At 48.8% G+C, this 15,355-nt stretch overlaps 1 protein-coding gene across 7 annotated transcripts in view; it reads right to left on the bottom strand.

The window, feature by feature from the left end:
* The window catches only part of PLD1 (phospholipase D1), a 75,928-nt gene that overhangs the window by 7,136 nt on the left and 53,437 nt on the right, over positions 1-15,355 (bottom strand). For all 7 annotated transcript variants that reach the window (XM_027794401.2, XM_027794404.2, XM_055816909.1 and 4 more), the window contains 7 exons: positions 15,154-15,272; positions 14,880-14,993; positions 8,476-8,586; positions 7,679-7,767; positions 4,495-4,608; positions 2,867-2,916; positions 1,703-1,837 (listed from right to left, as the gene is read on the bottom strand). In XM_027794401.2, coding sequence (XP_027650202.2) covers positions 1,703-1,837; positions 2,867-2,916; positions 4,495-4,608; positions 7,679-7,767; positions 8,476-8,586; positions 14,880-14,993; positions 15,154-15,272 — 732 coding nt within the window. The remainder of the gene's footprint in view (positions 1-1,702; positions 1,838-2,866; positions 2,917-4,494; positions 4,609-7,678; positions 7,768-8,475; positions 8,587-14,879; positions 14,994-15,153; positions 15,273-15,355) is intronic.

Below are 15,355 nucleotides of genomic sequence, written 5' to 3'. Positions count from 1 at the left end.
TACTCCTTGCCCTGTGCTTCCTGCAGCGCTGTCACACGCTGTGTAACACCCAGACCCCAGGAAGAAGAGAGGTGCTTTCCAGAGGGGTGCAGGGGAGGTGCCTGCCCTGGCAGGGGGACCCGTGGGTGCCCTGTGCACAGCTCCCTGCTTGCGTCTGGGAAATAACCTCTTCAGTCCCCAACAAAGCTGCTGGAGATGTTTCCCTCATTGCATTTCTATCGTATGGCTCTGGCTGTGCCTTTTGGGGGGTGGGGGTCCCTCTCCAAAATGCACCACCCTGCTCACGTAAGGGTTTGGGTGCGCTTTGGGTGCCCTGACTGCACCGCGGTGGGAGCTCCCCAGCCCGCACATGCCATGCAAGGTCTGACACCCACAGCCCTGCTCGAGACCAGCTGAGGCTTTATCCTCCAAACAGCCCCACATATTCTCTGCCCCGTACAGCCGTCAGAAGGCAAGGGATGGGGGACACCACAGCACTTGTTGGCTCCAAAGGGACAGCAGGATGCAGCCAGCAATAGGAGTCATCAGGTCACCAACCCACAGGACTGACCAAACAATAAAAAACCTCCAGACACAGCTCCCAGCTCCGTAAGAGACCCCCAGGTGCTAGAGAGTCATTTAGCCTTCCCAGTGACTGAACTAACTCAAGGGGAGCTAACACCTCCAGAGAAAAAACAAACTAAGCCCCTCTCTACCCTTTCCTCTCCCTCTCCTGCACATTAGCATTTTATTTCCATGCACCTTCCCTTTCTTGGGTGGAAAAACACTGGCTCCCCATCACCTCACCAGCTGGCACGGATGCACATGCTGTATAAAAACCTATCCTCAGGCTTATAGGTACAGAAAATAGAAATTAAGAGCTGTCTCAGGCCCCCAGACCATCACACTTGCAACAGCGCTGCTCCTGCTGTAATAAAACCACCTCTGAGCTGCTCCGCATACTAGAGATGGGATCTGACCCCTGAGAGGGTAACAGAAGAGCCAATCTCACCACAGGTCATCCAAGACTACAGGCTGGACTGCTGCTTTGAAGGAGGGAAGTATTTTGAGTCTTGCAAAATCTGGTATTAAGTTATTCTTTGGCAAAGTTTCTGTTGCTGAGATAACACATCGAAAAGGGCTTCTTTAAAGGAATAGGCTAAAATTCTGCTTTTCTGCTGCGATGTAGAACTCTGAGCCTGAAGTCTTTTGTATTTCCTTCGTGATCTCATAATAAATATGGTAAAGGGATGGATGAAATGATATCTATTACTTGTTATAACATATTTCCCCATTCTTAGGAAACAGAGCTGATAAATGACACATGTTGTCCGAACTTTCCAAATTTTACGGCACATTCTGTTCTTTAAGGAACAGATGACAAGTCTCACAAGTCTTCCTGCTAGAGCAGAGTTTGATACAAGACAGATGGACAATATTCCCTGCACTGGGATTCTCTTCACTGTTACACAAAGATTTAAAATCACTTCAGAAAAACAAATTAAACGACAGCTCTCCAAATGCTTTCCTCCCTCCTACCTATCCTCCTGATGAGTTTGTTTTTCTGGGTTTTTCTAAACAGCAAAATATTTCATGAGAAAGAAATCATAACACAGAAAAGCACATGGCACCACAGCCTGCACTGAGCACAGGGCAGAGAAGCGAAGGGACTAATCCAGATTAACTGAGTGGTCCAAACCCCTTCCGCAAGCCCCCTCCTCACCGATTATAACTGTGTTGTCATCAGCAATAAGCAGTTTGCTGTGGACATAGATGAGCTCTGTGACTAGTTTTCCTTCCAACTCTGCATATGTTCGAAGTCCACAGAATGAAATGTAGTTTATCCACTTATCTCCAACTGAAAATTAGAAAAGAACAAAACCAATGGGATGAGGGAGGTGGAAGAAGAAGGAGAAAAGACCCTCTTTTTATATGGAGACCCATATGAATAACAGTTCACTTTTGACTTTTTAGAAAAATACTAAAAAAACAGATATCGGAAATAAGTTTCTCTAAAAATAGACTTTAAAAGCTGCCTGTGGGCTCTCTGTGCTGCTCTGATCTGCTGCCTGCTCAGATACTTCCACTTTGGTGAGAAATGACCCCAATCTCCCTTGCACAGCATGCAAGTGCTCACAACTGATCCAAGCATCTTAAAATAACTGGACTATGCGACTGTTCTGCAGATCCTGCAGAAAGGAGGCTGTGAGCAGGTGTTTGGTCCGTGCACAGTACGGAAAATATGTCCTAATGTACGTGTCTGCAGCTCAGATTTACACAAAGACCTGGAACGAATGAGGCATTATGTACGCCCCTAGCATTTGTGATATGTGGGTGTTCATGGTGCTCCGATTCCCAGCGGAGCGAATTCAAGCAGGCATCCTCATGGCGAGGAAGCCACTCAGAAACAGCGTCCTGCTTAGGCAGGTTTTTTCTCTCTGTGTTCAACTACCAGACACAATCCCAGGGTGGGATTCACAGGGGAGGCCGAGGGCTTGTCTTTCCCAGAATTGTGGCCCCACTCAGGACATTTTCCAAATAACACGATCCTGAGCAGCTGCAACCATGCCGTGCTCCTCCCTGGGGGGTCCTCCTCTCCTCCGGATCAGGGCTGCCTCCAAGTGCGAGGTCTGACAACTGGCCATGGCTCGTGTGACCCAGCAGACCTCACCATGGGGTGACGGCAGAGGAGGAGGTCACTCACCAGCCCCACAAGCCTGTATCACACATTGTTGTGAGATGCCCCAGTCCATGCCTGCAGCCCTCAGCAACAGCAAGCCCACGTTAACAAGAAGCTGGAGAGTCCAGTTTGTGTGTTGTACATGTATCCATCGAACAGCAGCATCCCAAGACCAAACAACATAGAGGAAAGGAATAAAGCTCTTACCCTCTCCCTTCAGCTGGCCCAGGATTGAGTTTTCTCCTCGGCACATGGTCCTGGAAAGAAGGTAGGCAGCCGTCAGCACCACTGTGCCGTGAGGCAACAGCATATGCTGAATCAGATCCGGGCAAGGTAAATCACAAACACAGAAGCCTCTTAAATACCCCATCCTAATAGACGAAAGACAGTGCTTCCAGAGCACGCATTTTCCCCAAATGACTGTTGATATATCAAGGACTGCTCATTTCCTAAAGGAGCTTGTATCAATCCGCATAGGAGCTGGGGAGCATTTTCGCCTTTTAGAGAATGCCATGATGCCGATAAACGTGTTACAAACAGGGCTGCTACCATCTGTGCCACAGGTCTGGATACGAAATCACATTAAGAAAAAAAGGCAACATGTGCAAGAGTGCCAGGTCTGGGAGTTTGTGTGATTACAGCTGGGCTGGAAAAGCCACAGCCAGCATCTCATTCAAAAAAACCCAACCCATGAGCGATTTCTCAAGACGTATGGCTGTCCTTGCAGAAGGAAGCTCAGGCAGAAGGGCCTCGCTAGGCAGGCACGCTGCTTTGCTTCTGCTTGTGCCTCCTGCCCTGCTCATCCTTCTGGAGCAGGAGCCCTGCAGACCAGCAGACACGGATTTCACACTGGAGGTGGCAGTAGTCTCCGCAGATAACTGTGCCCAGGCCATACCATAACAGAGCAGCTTATCAGTAAAGCCACCTTGCCTTGGCCCATTTTGCCTTCCTCCACGGCCCGCTCCCAGTGCGGGTCCACCCAACATGGCCGCATCTCAGTCCTTCCCATGAGAGCTGCTGGGTGCCCGTGCCCCCAAAACCCATCCATCCAGAGCCGGGGAATCTCACTGGGGAGAACGCCATTGCCTTTGCGGGGCTGACGGGCAGAGCCAGGAGAAGTATCGACCAAAAAGGCAGATTTGGAGACGAAGCGCAGCTAATGAACCCGCAGGGTGGCATGCTGCCTCCCGGCTGCAGTGGCGCTGGGGATGCTGCCACAGGGACCCCCAGTAAAATCCGCACTAAGTGCCTACAGGAGAGCACAGCTGTCGAGTGGGAGGGCAGAGAGCCGAGAGATCAGTCAGTCCCGGTTTGAGGAGCTGAAAGGGAAGGGAGTGCACGTGGCAGCACTCCCCGCATGTGGGAGCGGCTGAGAGTCAGGAATTGGGGCGTTTGTGTAAGGGATCGGGGGACACATGGCACTCGGGGACACGGTGTAGCAGTGGGCTCGGCAGTGCTGAGTTAATGGTTGGACTGGACGATCTTAAAGGTCTTTTCCAACCTAAACTATTCTATGATTCTACAGCTTGCTGCGCCAGGGCAGAGGCAGGGGTTCCCCACATCCAGGGGGGTGTTTGCCTGCACCAGGCTTTACCCACTACACTTCCCCGCTCAGCCAGCATCGCCTCGCCTCCCGATGCAAATCCTGTGGCTAGCAAATAAATAAGCTAAGTGAAAGAAGCTACACAAATGCTTTTTTTGTCCTTTTGCAAACACCGTGTGCCTGCGTGGACACCATCTAGTGTGACGCCCCACTGCTGGCAGCTGGCCCTCGGGCACGGCTCGCAGCTGGTGACGAGGTGACAGGAGGTCTCGCCCAGCCCTGCCCACAGTACCTGTAGTTGAAGTGCATTATGGCCTGCAGCGCGTTCCCCCCGCCGGTCGAAATGTCTCCTTCAAAGCCAGGCAGCAGCGGGATCACCACGTATACTCGGAAACGCTTGTTTTCCCTGGAATGATAGTTTGGGGAAACATCAGCCTGCAAATGTTACAGCTTTGTACAAGGTGAAATCCCCTCGGTTTCACTCTCCCTGTGCTGACCAACTTGGTTTCCATCCAAGGCCATGACACAGATTTTAAGGGAACACTGTGTGAAGTGTATTCCCAGTTTCAGGTGTTCAACACCCGTCATCAGCACCACAGCAAGTGCTCAGACCTTCAGGAGCAGAAGGAACAGTTAGTTCACTCTCAGCAGACAACAGAAGCAGCTAAAGGAAAAGAAATGCATTTTCACTGAAGTTCGAGGCCAATCTGCTAGTTATTTTGCAGATTGTGCCTGCCACTATAGAAGTTGGTTAGAGCTCCCCAATAGCCCAGTCACAGTGATACTGGTGCGGACTGGGGTGGACGACTGCCTGGCAGAGCACAGCCGAGAGTACACAGCTATCACAGGCAGAAAACCCAACTCTGACCTGACATTCCCAAGACATTCTCGTTTTTAGAAGCCAGAATCATCACAAAAGGTGGAAAAAGCTCAGGGCACAAGCGACACATTGATCATTCAGGGAGGGTGAGTATTTCACCGATACACCACAACCCACAAAAACTCAGTTCCAGAGTTCCCCCAAAGTAAACCATACCCTAACCGCGATCTGATTCGGAACAAAAGCTCCAATTGTGGCACTGCTTGGGGCTTTTCTTAAAACCCACCTCTGGGTTTTCTCTGCTGACAAAGGCCAGGTGCATCTGCTCCGCCTGCCTTTGCCAGGCACCCCGGGTTGGCAGAGCCCTGCCCTGCGCCCCGGCCAGGGAGGAGGATGCTCCGTCGAAGGCTGCTGCCGCTAGATGGCAAACGCGGTTTGATCGGGACAAAACCCGTGCAGGAGCAGTCTGAACGTAAGGCGGCCTGCAGTTTTTGTTAAAAGTATTCCTTCCCCGGGCAAGCCATGCCTGTGAGCTTCGGGGTAACGGGAATCGTTAATTCGTTAAAATTAAAATTCGTTTAAACAAAAATCGTTAAAGCACTGGGGTCTCATCTGTGCTGGCAGAGAGGCATGGAGGACCGTGTTTCTTTCCTTTCAGCCAGCGCTTCCTTATAGCTGTGCTACGCGCTTTAGTTTGTCAGCAGACCTCAGAAACAGTTAATGAGGTCTTTGAAATGAAGCCTGTTTGTATCATGAAGAAAGAGATCTACCAACAAAAGCATTCCCAAAAAAGCAGTTTGTTTGTCTATAAACTAGTTTAATAAACACATGGCTATGAGAGCCACCCATGAAAAAAAAGGAAACCAAGAAAAGAACATCATTAATTACATAAATAGAAAATATTTAGTCTAGAAGAGAGAGAAGTGTACAAGTTTAACTAAAGATGTTAATTTACAATTCAACATCTGTGCGTCACCTACATGTTTTCTGGGGCAGTTTGGAACATGAATGCTATGATACAAGCCATTTAGGTCTGAAATTACTTTTAAACCTAGGCAATGCCAAGCATGCTGGAGTGGGCAGAATCTGAATCTCATATTCGGTTAGGAATAAAACTGGAGTCACACAGATGTGAGCATCACACATGAAAATGGGCCACTGATGAATCTGCGTGACTCCCCTTTGTGCTAGGCTTTCTGGTATCTGGACAGAACGACACTTGTTAAATAAATTTTATATAATGGGAAGATCTCAACAGAGTACCTGGAGAGTTTTCTGCTGCCTCAGTAGCATTGCTAAAAAGCAGGCAACTGATGCAAGGGGCCCATGGTGATCAGTTCCCAAAGGCAGGAAAGATAACCCAGAGCGTCTTTCCATGGGGACACCGACCAGCACAGAGCTGTGTGTCTGGCTGCCTGCGAGCCTCGAGGTTGCAACGCAAACACCAGCAACGCCATTTCCAGCAGCACTGGCACCACTCCTCATTGACCCTGGGTGAGAAAATCCTCCCCATCTTTCACCCTCAGCTTACTGCAATTATTTAGCCTATGCATTGCAGCTCACAGATAACCAGCAACTCCACCCTGTTACTCTGCCCTGTTACTAAAGGCATAGCAGAGAACACCCATGCTCTCCCGGTTTGAACAGTGCTCCTCTTTCCACAGTGCCTCTGAACAAAGCCTGCCTCATGGCAGCTCCTGTGGCCTTGCAGGTACTGCCCAGACCCGGGTGGCTGCCTCTTTTGGGGTGTTTGCCTTTATCCAGGTGGGAATTACCAACCTCAAGAGCCAAAGAGAGAAATTTCTGAGACTCTGGAAAGAGCACCTCCAGGCAAGCAGCCCCTGCATAGTTCTGGACAACTACAATATGGAAAACAATCATTGCAAGAAAAGTCTCCATGCATGGCAAAAAAGCACGAGAGATGAAAGGAAGATGTTTGGAAAGTTTTCTGTATATCAGCCCAGTAAGACCAGCATACAGTTTTAGATGGTGATGTATACGTATCTCGAAGAGAGACTCCAGGGGAGCAACCTTAAGTAAGGCTGTCCGGGATCAAAGCGAAGACAAGCCACTACCTGTGGTATTAACGTTAACATGAGGTCAGGCATGCTGAAGTAAAGGCATGTCTACAACATGGTTGGATTTGATCCACACAGGAACAAGTGCTGGTTCCCTTGCAATGGTGGCTGGAGGTTGTAAATACCCTCCAGCACTTACCAGAAAAAGTTGTTCAGACAATAACTGAACCCTGCAGCCAAAGCCTCGAAATGCGTTTGCTTCCCCTACACGAAGCCAATCCTCTGTATAGATAATTTAAATAAACCACAAGTCCCAGTTCAACTTCTCACTCATTAACTTGCCTTACCACACAGTTCAAGACTGGTTGGCTATGGAGCAAAGGGGTTGTTGAACTGGTATATCAAGGACAAGATCCACAGTTAAAAATACATTTGCATCAGGGCAAGTCCAGAAAATCCCTTTCTGGCTGCAAAGAAACCACCAGAGTCCTACTGCTGCAAACACAAGCAAGTGTTTGACAGCATCGGTTCTGCGCTACAAAAGCTATTATACAGTTGCGTCCATCAAGATATGATTTTACACCACACCATATGCATGCACCTGGAAGACTTTCATTGCCTCGTTAAGAACAGGTTACCTGTGAGCTTTAAGAATCCTCTGAGCAATCGCATCGCCGATCTTGTTCCAGACAACTTTGTCATCAGCACAGCTAATAAAAAACTGGTTCTGCAGGAAAAGCAAGCAAAGCTACTGTCAGACATTGCCAGCAACAACAAAAAAAAGTATTTGCATGCTTTACTTCAGACCAAGAGCAACTAAAGAGCAAACAACTGGGTTTGTGTGCTGTTTGAGTGGATGCTTTTTTAATTATTATTAAATGATGTGTGTGTCTGTGCTTGCTTAGGGAATGAATTAGTCCTTATTAGTCAGACTCCTTAGGAAGTTCATGTAAAGAGCAACCTAACAAAAGGCTAAAAGAAGGATAATAGGCATCTCCATTCAGCCAGCACAGAGATTCATTTGGACATGGGAGATTCCTGCACCTCAAGGCTGTGCAGGTGCAAGACCAGCCCTGTGAGTGGGAGGTTTGAGCACACACAGGGGACACTGCAAATCCATGGAAAGGACAAGACGACTATTGCAGAGGCCATGAAAGTTTGCTGGCAATTTTGCAAAGAGGCTTGTGAAGGAGATATCTTCTTTTTCCACCTTGCGGTCAGAAGGCTGTCGGGGTACATAGCCATCAGACTGGTCCAAAGACCACTGAAAGCAGTGAAAACAGCCCCAGAAATTCAGATGCTGTATTAATATCCATGTGTGTCTAAATTGATAAAAAATTAAGACCAAACCTCAAGAAGTAGAATTAGCCTCCTGATGGCTGTGAGCCATGCCCAGAGCATCAGGACCCTCCTGCTTTCCCTCACTGCCACTCACTTCTATATATATGTAGTGCTTGCTGTTTTCTATCACGTTGACGTAGGCATTGTGGATGGATTCCTCATGGTACTTAATGCCGGCTGACCAGTCAGCAGCAGAACGGATCACCTGCAAAGCAAAGGATTAACATCTTCAGCCCTGTCCCACTCAGGACACAACAGCATTGCAAGTGCATTATTTAAGAGGCAGCGCTCTTCCCTGATACTTTTGCCTGTCAGGATTTCACTAAATCAGGTAACAGACACAACACTTATCATTTATACTGCATTTGTAGTAAGAAGAATGGAAGCTCAAAAATAGTATTAAGGCTTAATAATGTTTTGATCAAAAATATCAATGCCCTGTCCCATTGCTGTATTACTGCCCTCTCCCACCTGAGCAGGTCGAGATGCAATAGAAGCAGCACAGAAGCCTTGTTCTTGCTTAAGGTCTTATGATTAACTGCTTTTAAACCAACTGAAATTTCCAAGCTTTAGGTGTGCCCACCTAATCGCTGATCTCCCATCCAGTGCTTTTTAAGGCTGGTCTCCAGCCTGGGCAACGCATTTTCCCCCCAGACAGGCGGTACGTAATTCCACGGTCAGCCTGGTAACACAGCCCATGCCTTTGTCCTGAGCACTCGAGGTCAGTCATTTGTTCTGCCAAATTCTTCCACAAGCTATCTGATTTGTTGTGATATGACTTTTAAAATTCATAGCAGTTCACTTGCCCACACTTAATTTTTACTGGAAATCCACTTTTAAAGTAGATACTGCAAGATCCCCCGGGCACGTTCTCCCCCTGCCTCCCGCAGTTTTTGTGCAAGGGAGCCAAACCAACATGCGAAAGAACCTCGGGCCGTGCTCTCGGCCAGGCTGAGCAAGCCCCACAGCAAAGAGCTTCCCGGCCCCGGCAGCCAGAGATGCTGTGGCATCACCCGCTCCTGCGCTTTGAGTCAAGAAGCAACCACACTATGCCCCGAGTGACATTTTCCTAGATGGAAATGTGTTTTTTAATTAAGTGTTGGCAGGGCATGTGCTCAAGGGAAATAATTATTTGTGGTTACCCTCTGTCTTTAAACATTGCCATTGAAACAACAGCCTTAAAATATCTCAACACAGCCATTTTACCAGCACTCTGGGCCAGTCACACGCAGGACAAGATCCAAATGTTGAGGACCTGTGAAATGCGTGTGTCAGTACATGCAAAATCCTGATGTCTTCTGGGGCTCAACAACATTTTTCCCTGGAAATCCCTCCCATGTGTTTCTTTTAATTCTCTGTGTCCAGCTTCTGCCTTGCTCCACGTTACTCTCCCCATCCCCTGAACATTCCTGATACCCTGGCCCTGAGCTCTGCTGTCACATTGTCATCATCATCCATCATTCAAAGCAGGCTGCTGGCTGTGGCATGGCTGAAGAATTTCAAAAGCTAATTAATTTCCAGTAGTATACCAGTTAGATAAGGATTTGGCCTTTTGGTCCAGGTGCTGCATGCCTGAACGAAACCAACCCTCCCACCTCCAGAGCATCTCAGGAGGTGGCACTGAGGGCCATTGCTGCCGAGTAGCACATGACTCCTGAGCCAATTCCTTCACCCGGACAGAAGGAGCTTTCTCCCACAGCTCACTGAAAAGCAGATCCTGCAATTCCCCATTTGGCTGCTCACTTGGCCAACAGGAGGGAGCACACTGCAGCCTCCCAAACTGAACACTGGGGTCACAGATGCTTGAGTGTGGGAGCCAGCCTGAACACAAGGGCCGTCACAGCCTCTACCCATCCCAAACAGCTGCCCTTTGCTTGCACAACCCCCCGAAGGCGATGCTGCTCATGCTGGTGTGGTTTTAATCATCCATTTGGTTTGCAAAGCCAACGCTGCATGCTCCTACTCACCCCAGGCTGGCCAGTGCTAAAGCCCTGCAAAACACCACAGCAGGCAGAGCTCCTGAACAAAATTCCACCGTCTAGCAGTAATAAGGACAGAAAAGCAGCTTTTCCGAGTAGAAGGCAGGCTAATTCTTCCATGCACACAGCTCAGGCTGCAGCCTGGCAGGAGCTTGTAGCCCCTCCACCTCGACCAGCACAGCTGGCGATGAGCAGCTGTGCTGCCCGTACCCTGCCTTTTGTCCTGCTGCGGTGAAAACCTCGGGCCCCGAAGCCCATCCCTGGGTGCTGGGAACATCCAGCAAATGCAATCTGGAATTGCACTTCAGAAAGCTGCAGATTGTGTCTTCCTAGGTGACGAAACACTGACACTCAATACTTTTCTGTTTTTTCTGTTGCTAGTTAACTTTGTCCACGCTCCAAAGAGCCGCTTCTCTTTTCAAGATAAGCTGCTGAGCCCTGCACTGAACGAAGTCACTTCCACACCCTTTTTTACAGCAGCAATAACTGAAACCATTACAGACAAGAAATAAATGTACTTTTCTGAATTGGGAACTTGATAGCACCAAAGCCCCTTGCTTTGAATTCATCTTTACTGCCAGAAGACAAGTTTATTCCAAACCAGGGGATGCCACCTGATGCGACAGAACCATCACACAAAACTACCCCTTCCCAGCGCCATAGCTTCCCACAGCATCATGCCCCAGCCTCCCCTGCCTTCCTCTTCACCCCTCCACTCGTCGGCACCCCAGCTCTCTCCACACGCCAGGCTGCCCGCTGTTACAGGACCATCACCCCTCTGCCCTCGCCCCAGAATAGCGTGTCATGGCTCATCCTGAAAAGCTGACTCAGCACCACCTGAAAAGCTAACGCATCAGGTACAACCTCAAATCCACATGTGGAGGGAAGAGGCGCTTTCAGAAGATGCTGGCTTGGACAGCAGAATGGGTGTAAGGTGTTCCAGCTTGGACTTCCTGGAAATAGTTATTTTTAATCTGGACCACTTCAGTGGCCAGCACCGATCACGGCACAGCTCTGCAGCCACAGTGACAGGCGAGGAGATGACAGGACAAGGCCACCAACCTCAGCATCTCTGCAGCCACCAACACTGGCATCACATGAATGGGTCACGCACCCTGAGGAAACAAAGCTGTGACACGCAAGGACAAATACACACCTAGAAGTTTCCTACATAGCCTTTCTTTATCACTAATGTTTCATCTCACTTCTGGACATCTCTCCTTTCCTGTCAAGGTATCTGAAGTGAGCTGGTTCAGACCCAATCTATTTTCCCAGGTAAAAAAGGCCGCATGCTGCCCAGCGCAGTGCCCACCAAGTGGAGCTGGTGTCTCCGTGCTCCTTCCTCTTAAGCCTCACAACAGCTGCTGGAGTGCTGTGCCAGGCTTGTCATCCCTTTAATGTCTTTAACCGATACAATAGTAATACATTTGGTGTTTGCTGTGGGCTAGCGCATAAAACCTGAACAATGCAGGCTTTCATGCAGACTTCAAAGAGGTAAGGGCATTAGCTGTTGCCAAAGCATTAAATTTTCATTGCGTTTACATCAGGAAATGGATATTGCCTCACCACGTCACATCTTTTGCAGTGCTGGCTTTGGCTGATAACTGGAAACTCTGGAATAGAAACAGAGAGATGGAAAAAAACCTGGCACCGCCTTTGGCCAACAGCTATTTGACTTTTGCAAAAAATCAATGTGCAATCACATTGCTATTGTGAGCAAAGCTCAGAAGTTCAAATGAAAGAGGATGAGACCCCATGTCTGACAGGCTCCTCCTCTCCTGTCCCCAGCCGTACCTCCACATCGTTTCCCATGCATGATGCATTCATCCTCCCTGCCCAGGGGAAAGCCCCTGTCAGTGCTGCTCCTGCTATCTCCACCTTCCTGAAAGCACTTTCCTGCTCCTCTCCTCTGACAATGGAGAGCAAAACCAGATGGTACGACGAGGTCAAAATCTGTTGCTGACAGGTCAGTGGCTCGGGCTTGCAGCAACGTTGCAATCCCCACAGATCCTTTGTGTTTCCCCTTCCTCTGATCTGCCCATAATTGAAGACAGATTTGCAAACAAGCTCAGCAACAAGAAAACTGGCAGCCAGACTTTTTTCAATCACCCCACAGCCAAGGACAGTCACTGGATGCTGGATTTCACGTCAGGGCAGTAACTGCTGCCTACGAAGTCCCTACACAGCACCAAAATGGGGATAACGTGGGTTTGGCTGTTGGCCAGCCAAAGGATTCAGCATAAAGAACAACAATGTTGCTCTAATTTTTTTGGATGAAGAAACGGTGAAAGATTTTAGGGTATCTGGTTATTTCTGCACTGGACTGTGCTGCTGAAAGAGATGTGAGCACCTGCAGCCCTCTGGTCCAAAACTAGTACATTGGACAGGCAAGAGGCTGATATTCCTGCGGCCAGGAGGAGCCACACAGGGATGCCCTGAGGCAGACCCCAGCAGCTCCAGAAAAAGGCAGCTGGGAGGAGCGGGGGGAGGTCAGATCCAAGCTGCAGCTATCCTCCCCTCTCTCCCCCTCCTGCAGCAGCCAAAGCTAAAGCCCACACCAGTAGGAGAGCCTGAGCCACTCACTGACCCACAGCGGGGACTGCAGGGATGCTCAGGGCACTTGTGCCATCTAGGGATTGAGGAAAACCAGGCCAAAGAGACAGCCAAAATTACAGTATCTGCGTGCAGATCCATGCCTGGGAGCTCGAGGAGATCATCACCCAGCTGCATGCAGCCCAGGGCCAAGGGACCTGCACCCAGGCAGGAGGGTGCACCAGCCCGGGCAGAGGAGCCACCCTCGCTGCTTCCACCGTGCTTGGTGCTGCAAAATGCCCTTCTCCCACAGTCTTCCCTCATACCGGGAAGGCTGGTACATTGCAGGGCAACATGTTTTCAGCCTAGTATCATAGAATGTTATTTATCTGGCTATACGCAGGGCTGAGCTACCATGACAGGTCTCTCAAAGCCACAATTTGAGATAAATTAGAAATGAGCAAGATAGTTTCAAATGAATAATTTACAAGCCAAACCTGTTCTCTTTTTGCTGTTTATGGCGTCGCAGAGAACAGCCCCTCATTTCCTGGAATGTATTGGTTATTTGCAATGCCCCAGCAATGTCACGACGAGGCTAGTTTTCAAACAGCTCACCCATCACTCAGCACTGGTGTACGCAGCATTGATCAGTCATCGCCCAAGCTCCATCCTCCTCTCCCACAGGCTGATGCTCTGAGCCAGCAGCTCCGCAGAACTGCCCAAAGGAAAGCTGGACCTAGGCTGCACTCACTGCAGTTCCTCCTTCGGGAACTGCTTTCAGTTCTGTAATCAGTACAACGTAGCTTTTTGCTACAGCAAACCTCATGATTTAGAAGTTGAGGCTTATCTTGCAGTTAGAACTCAAGAGACACAAGCCCCTCACTTCCACGAGAATGAAATTTCCCAGGAAGCTGGTGTCACAGACACAGCTGGAGTGGCATTTACAGCCACAGGGAAGTATGCTGATGCCCAAAGCCAGGTTATTTCTCAACAAGCTGCGAGCATTGTTTTGGAGGCTGATGCAAAACACCCAAGATCGTGACACCAGATCCCCTTGCTGGCCATCCCTCACACCACATGGGGAGGAGCAGACAATGCCCTGGCAACCCACAAACCCAGAAAAATGCATTTTGTTACACTAAGCTTCCCCAAGCGCTGCTGTCATCTGGGCGGACCATTCCTTACGAAGAGCAAAGGCATGTGTTTTTTCCTGGTTTTGGTCTAATTGCTCTCATTTCATACATCTTTCATCCACAGACACACAACTATTTTGCTGCTTCAGCATAACTGTTCTGACTGTGTTCTTCAACAAGTCCAGGTTTCTGCTGGATAACCTGAGTATTCAATGTATGCACTTCATATAGATAACTGGGTTTCTAAATATAGGTATTTTGGCAGTTATGACTGAGAGGATGATTGTCACAAACGAGACTGTGGGCTGACTGTGCAGAACTTCAGAGGACCCACAGGGATGAGCGGCTGCATAATAAAATGCAGATGAAGTTCAATGCAGAAAGCAACAGCCTCGAGCCTCCACTTAATGCTGGGTTGTACCTGACCACTACTCATCCGAGTGAGGCATCAGAGGCCCGGTAGCCTGCTCTAAGATCTGAGATAAATATTCAGTGGTCAACCTCAACCCATCAGGCCTTCCCAAAATGTAAAAAACAAATGTTAGACATTAGAGGAGCAGCAGAAAACAAAACAGCTATACAAGGTCATGGTGTTCCCACAGCCTGAGTGCTGCATACAGCTTGGTCCTCTTACTTCAAAGGCAAAGGTACAAATTAATGCATCTCTACTGAAAGAGTTGCATTATTTTATTGTAATTGAGGATCTGACCATCTATACTGTGAGTTAAATAAGAGGTTTTTATCTTTTAATTTCAAGTTCTGTAGAGGGTCTGTCAAGTATCAATACTTCCTGCTGGGAAGATGCAAAACAAGCTCTCTCAGGAGTATATGAGCAGGAGACCATCAACACCCACCTGGACTGTAGCTTGAATAGCCTCGGGCACCTGATACTTCAGCTCATTTGCAGTTTGCTGAGATTTTGGCAACAGGAAGGGGTAGGACAGGGATCGGTATTTGGGCTTCATAATCTGCCCAGGGGAAAAAAGAAAAAAAAAATCCTTGAAAAGATTGCAACATAGCAAAATAACATAAAAAAAATAATAATAAAATGCATGCCTCCGGAGGACACGTGAATTAGGCAGAAGCTGTATTTATTTCCATGCCCCAGCAGCAATGCCCACAGCCCACCTTAGTGAAGTTCCAGCGCTGGATGAAGTGTCGGGCGACATCACGTGCTGCTTTGCCATGCACCACAGACGAGATGTCATGCCAGGGCATCCTTGGGGTGGTGTATCTATCAATGAAATCTACGGGACAGGAAAGCACGGTTGGACCTCCTCAGACAAAGAACATGAATATGAAAAAGCATGGCACCCACTCCCCCCAAGCT

The sequence above is a fragment of the Falco peregrinus genome, chromosome 12 (assembly GCF_023634155.1).
Source record: "Falco peregrinus isolate bFalPer1 chromosome 12, bFalPer1.pri, whole genome shotgun sequence".
Classification (NCBI taxonomy): domain Eukaryota; kingdom Metazoa; phylum Chordata; class Aves; order Falconiformes; family Falconidae; genus Falco; species Falco peregrinus.
The sequence above is the reverse complement of the archived record's forward strand: the minus strand, read 5'-3'. Positions and strand labels throughout refer to the sequence as shown.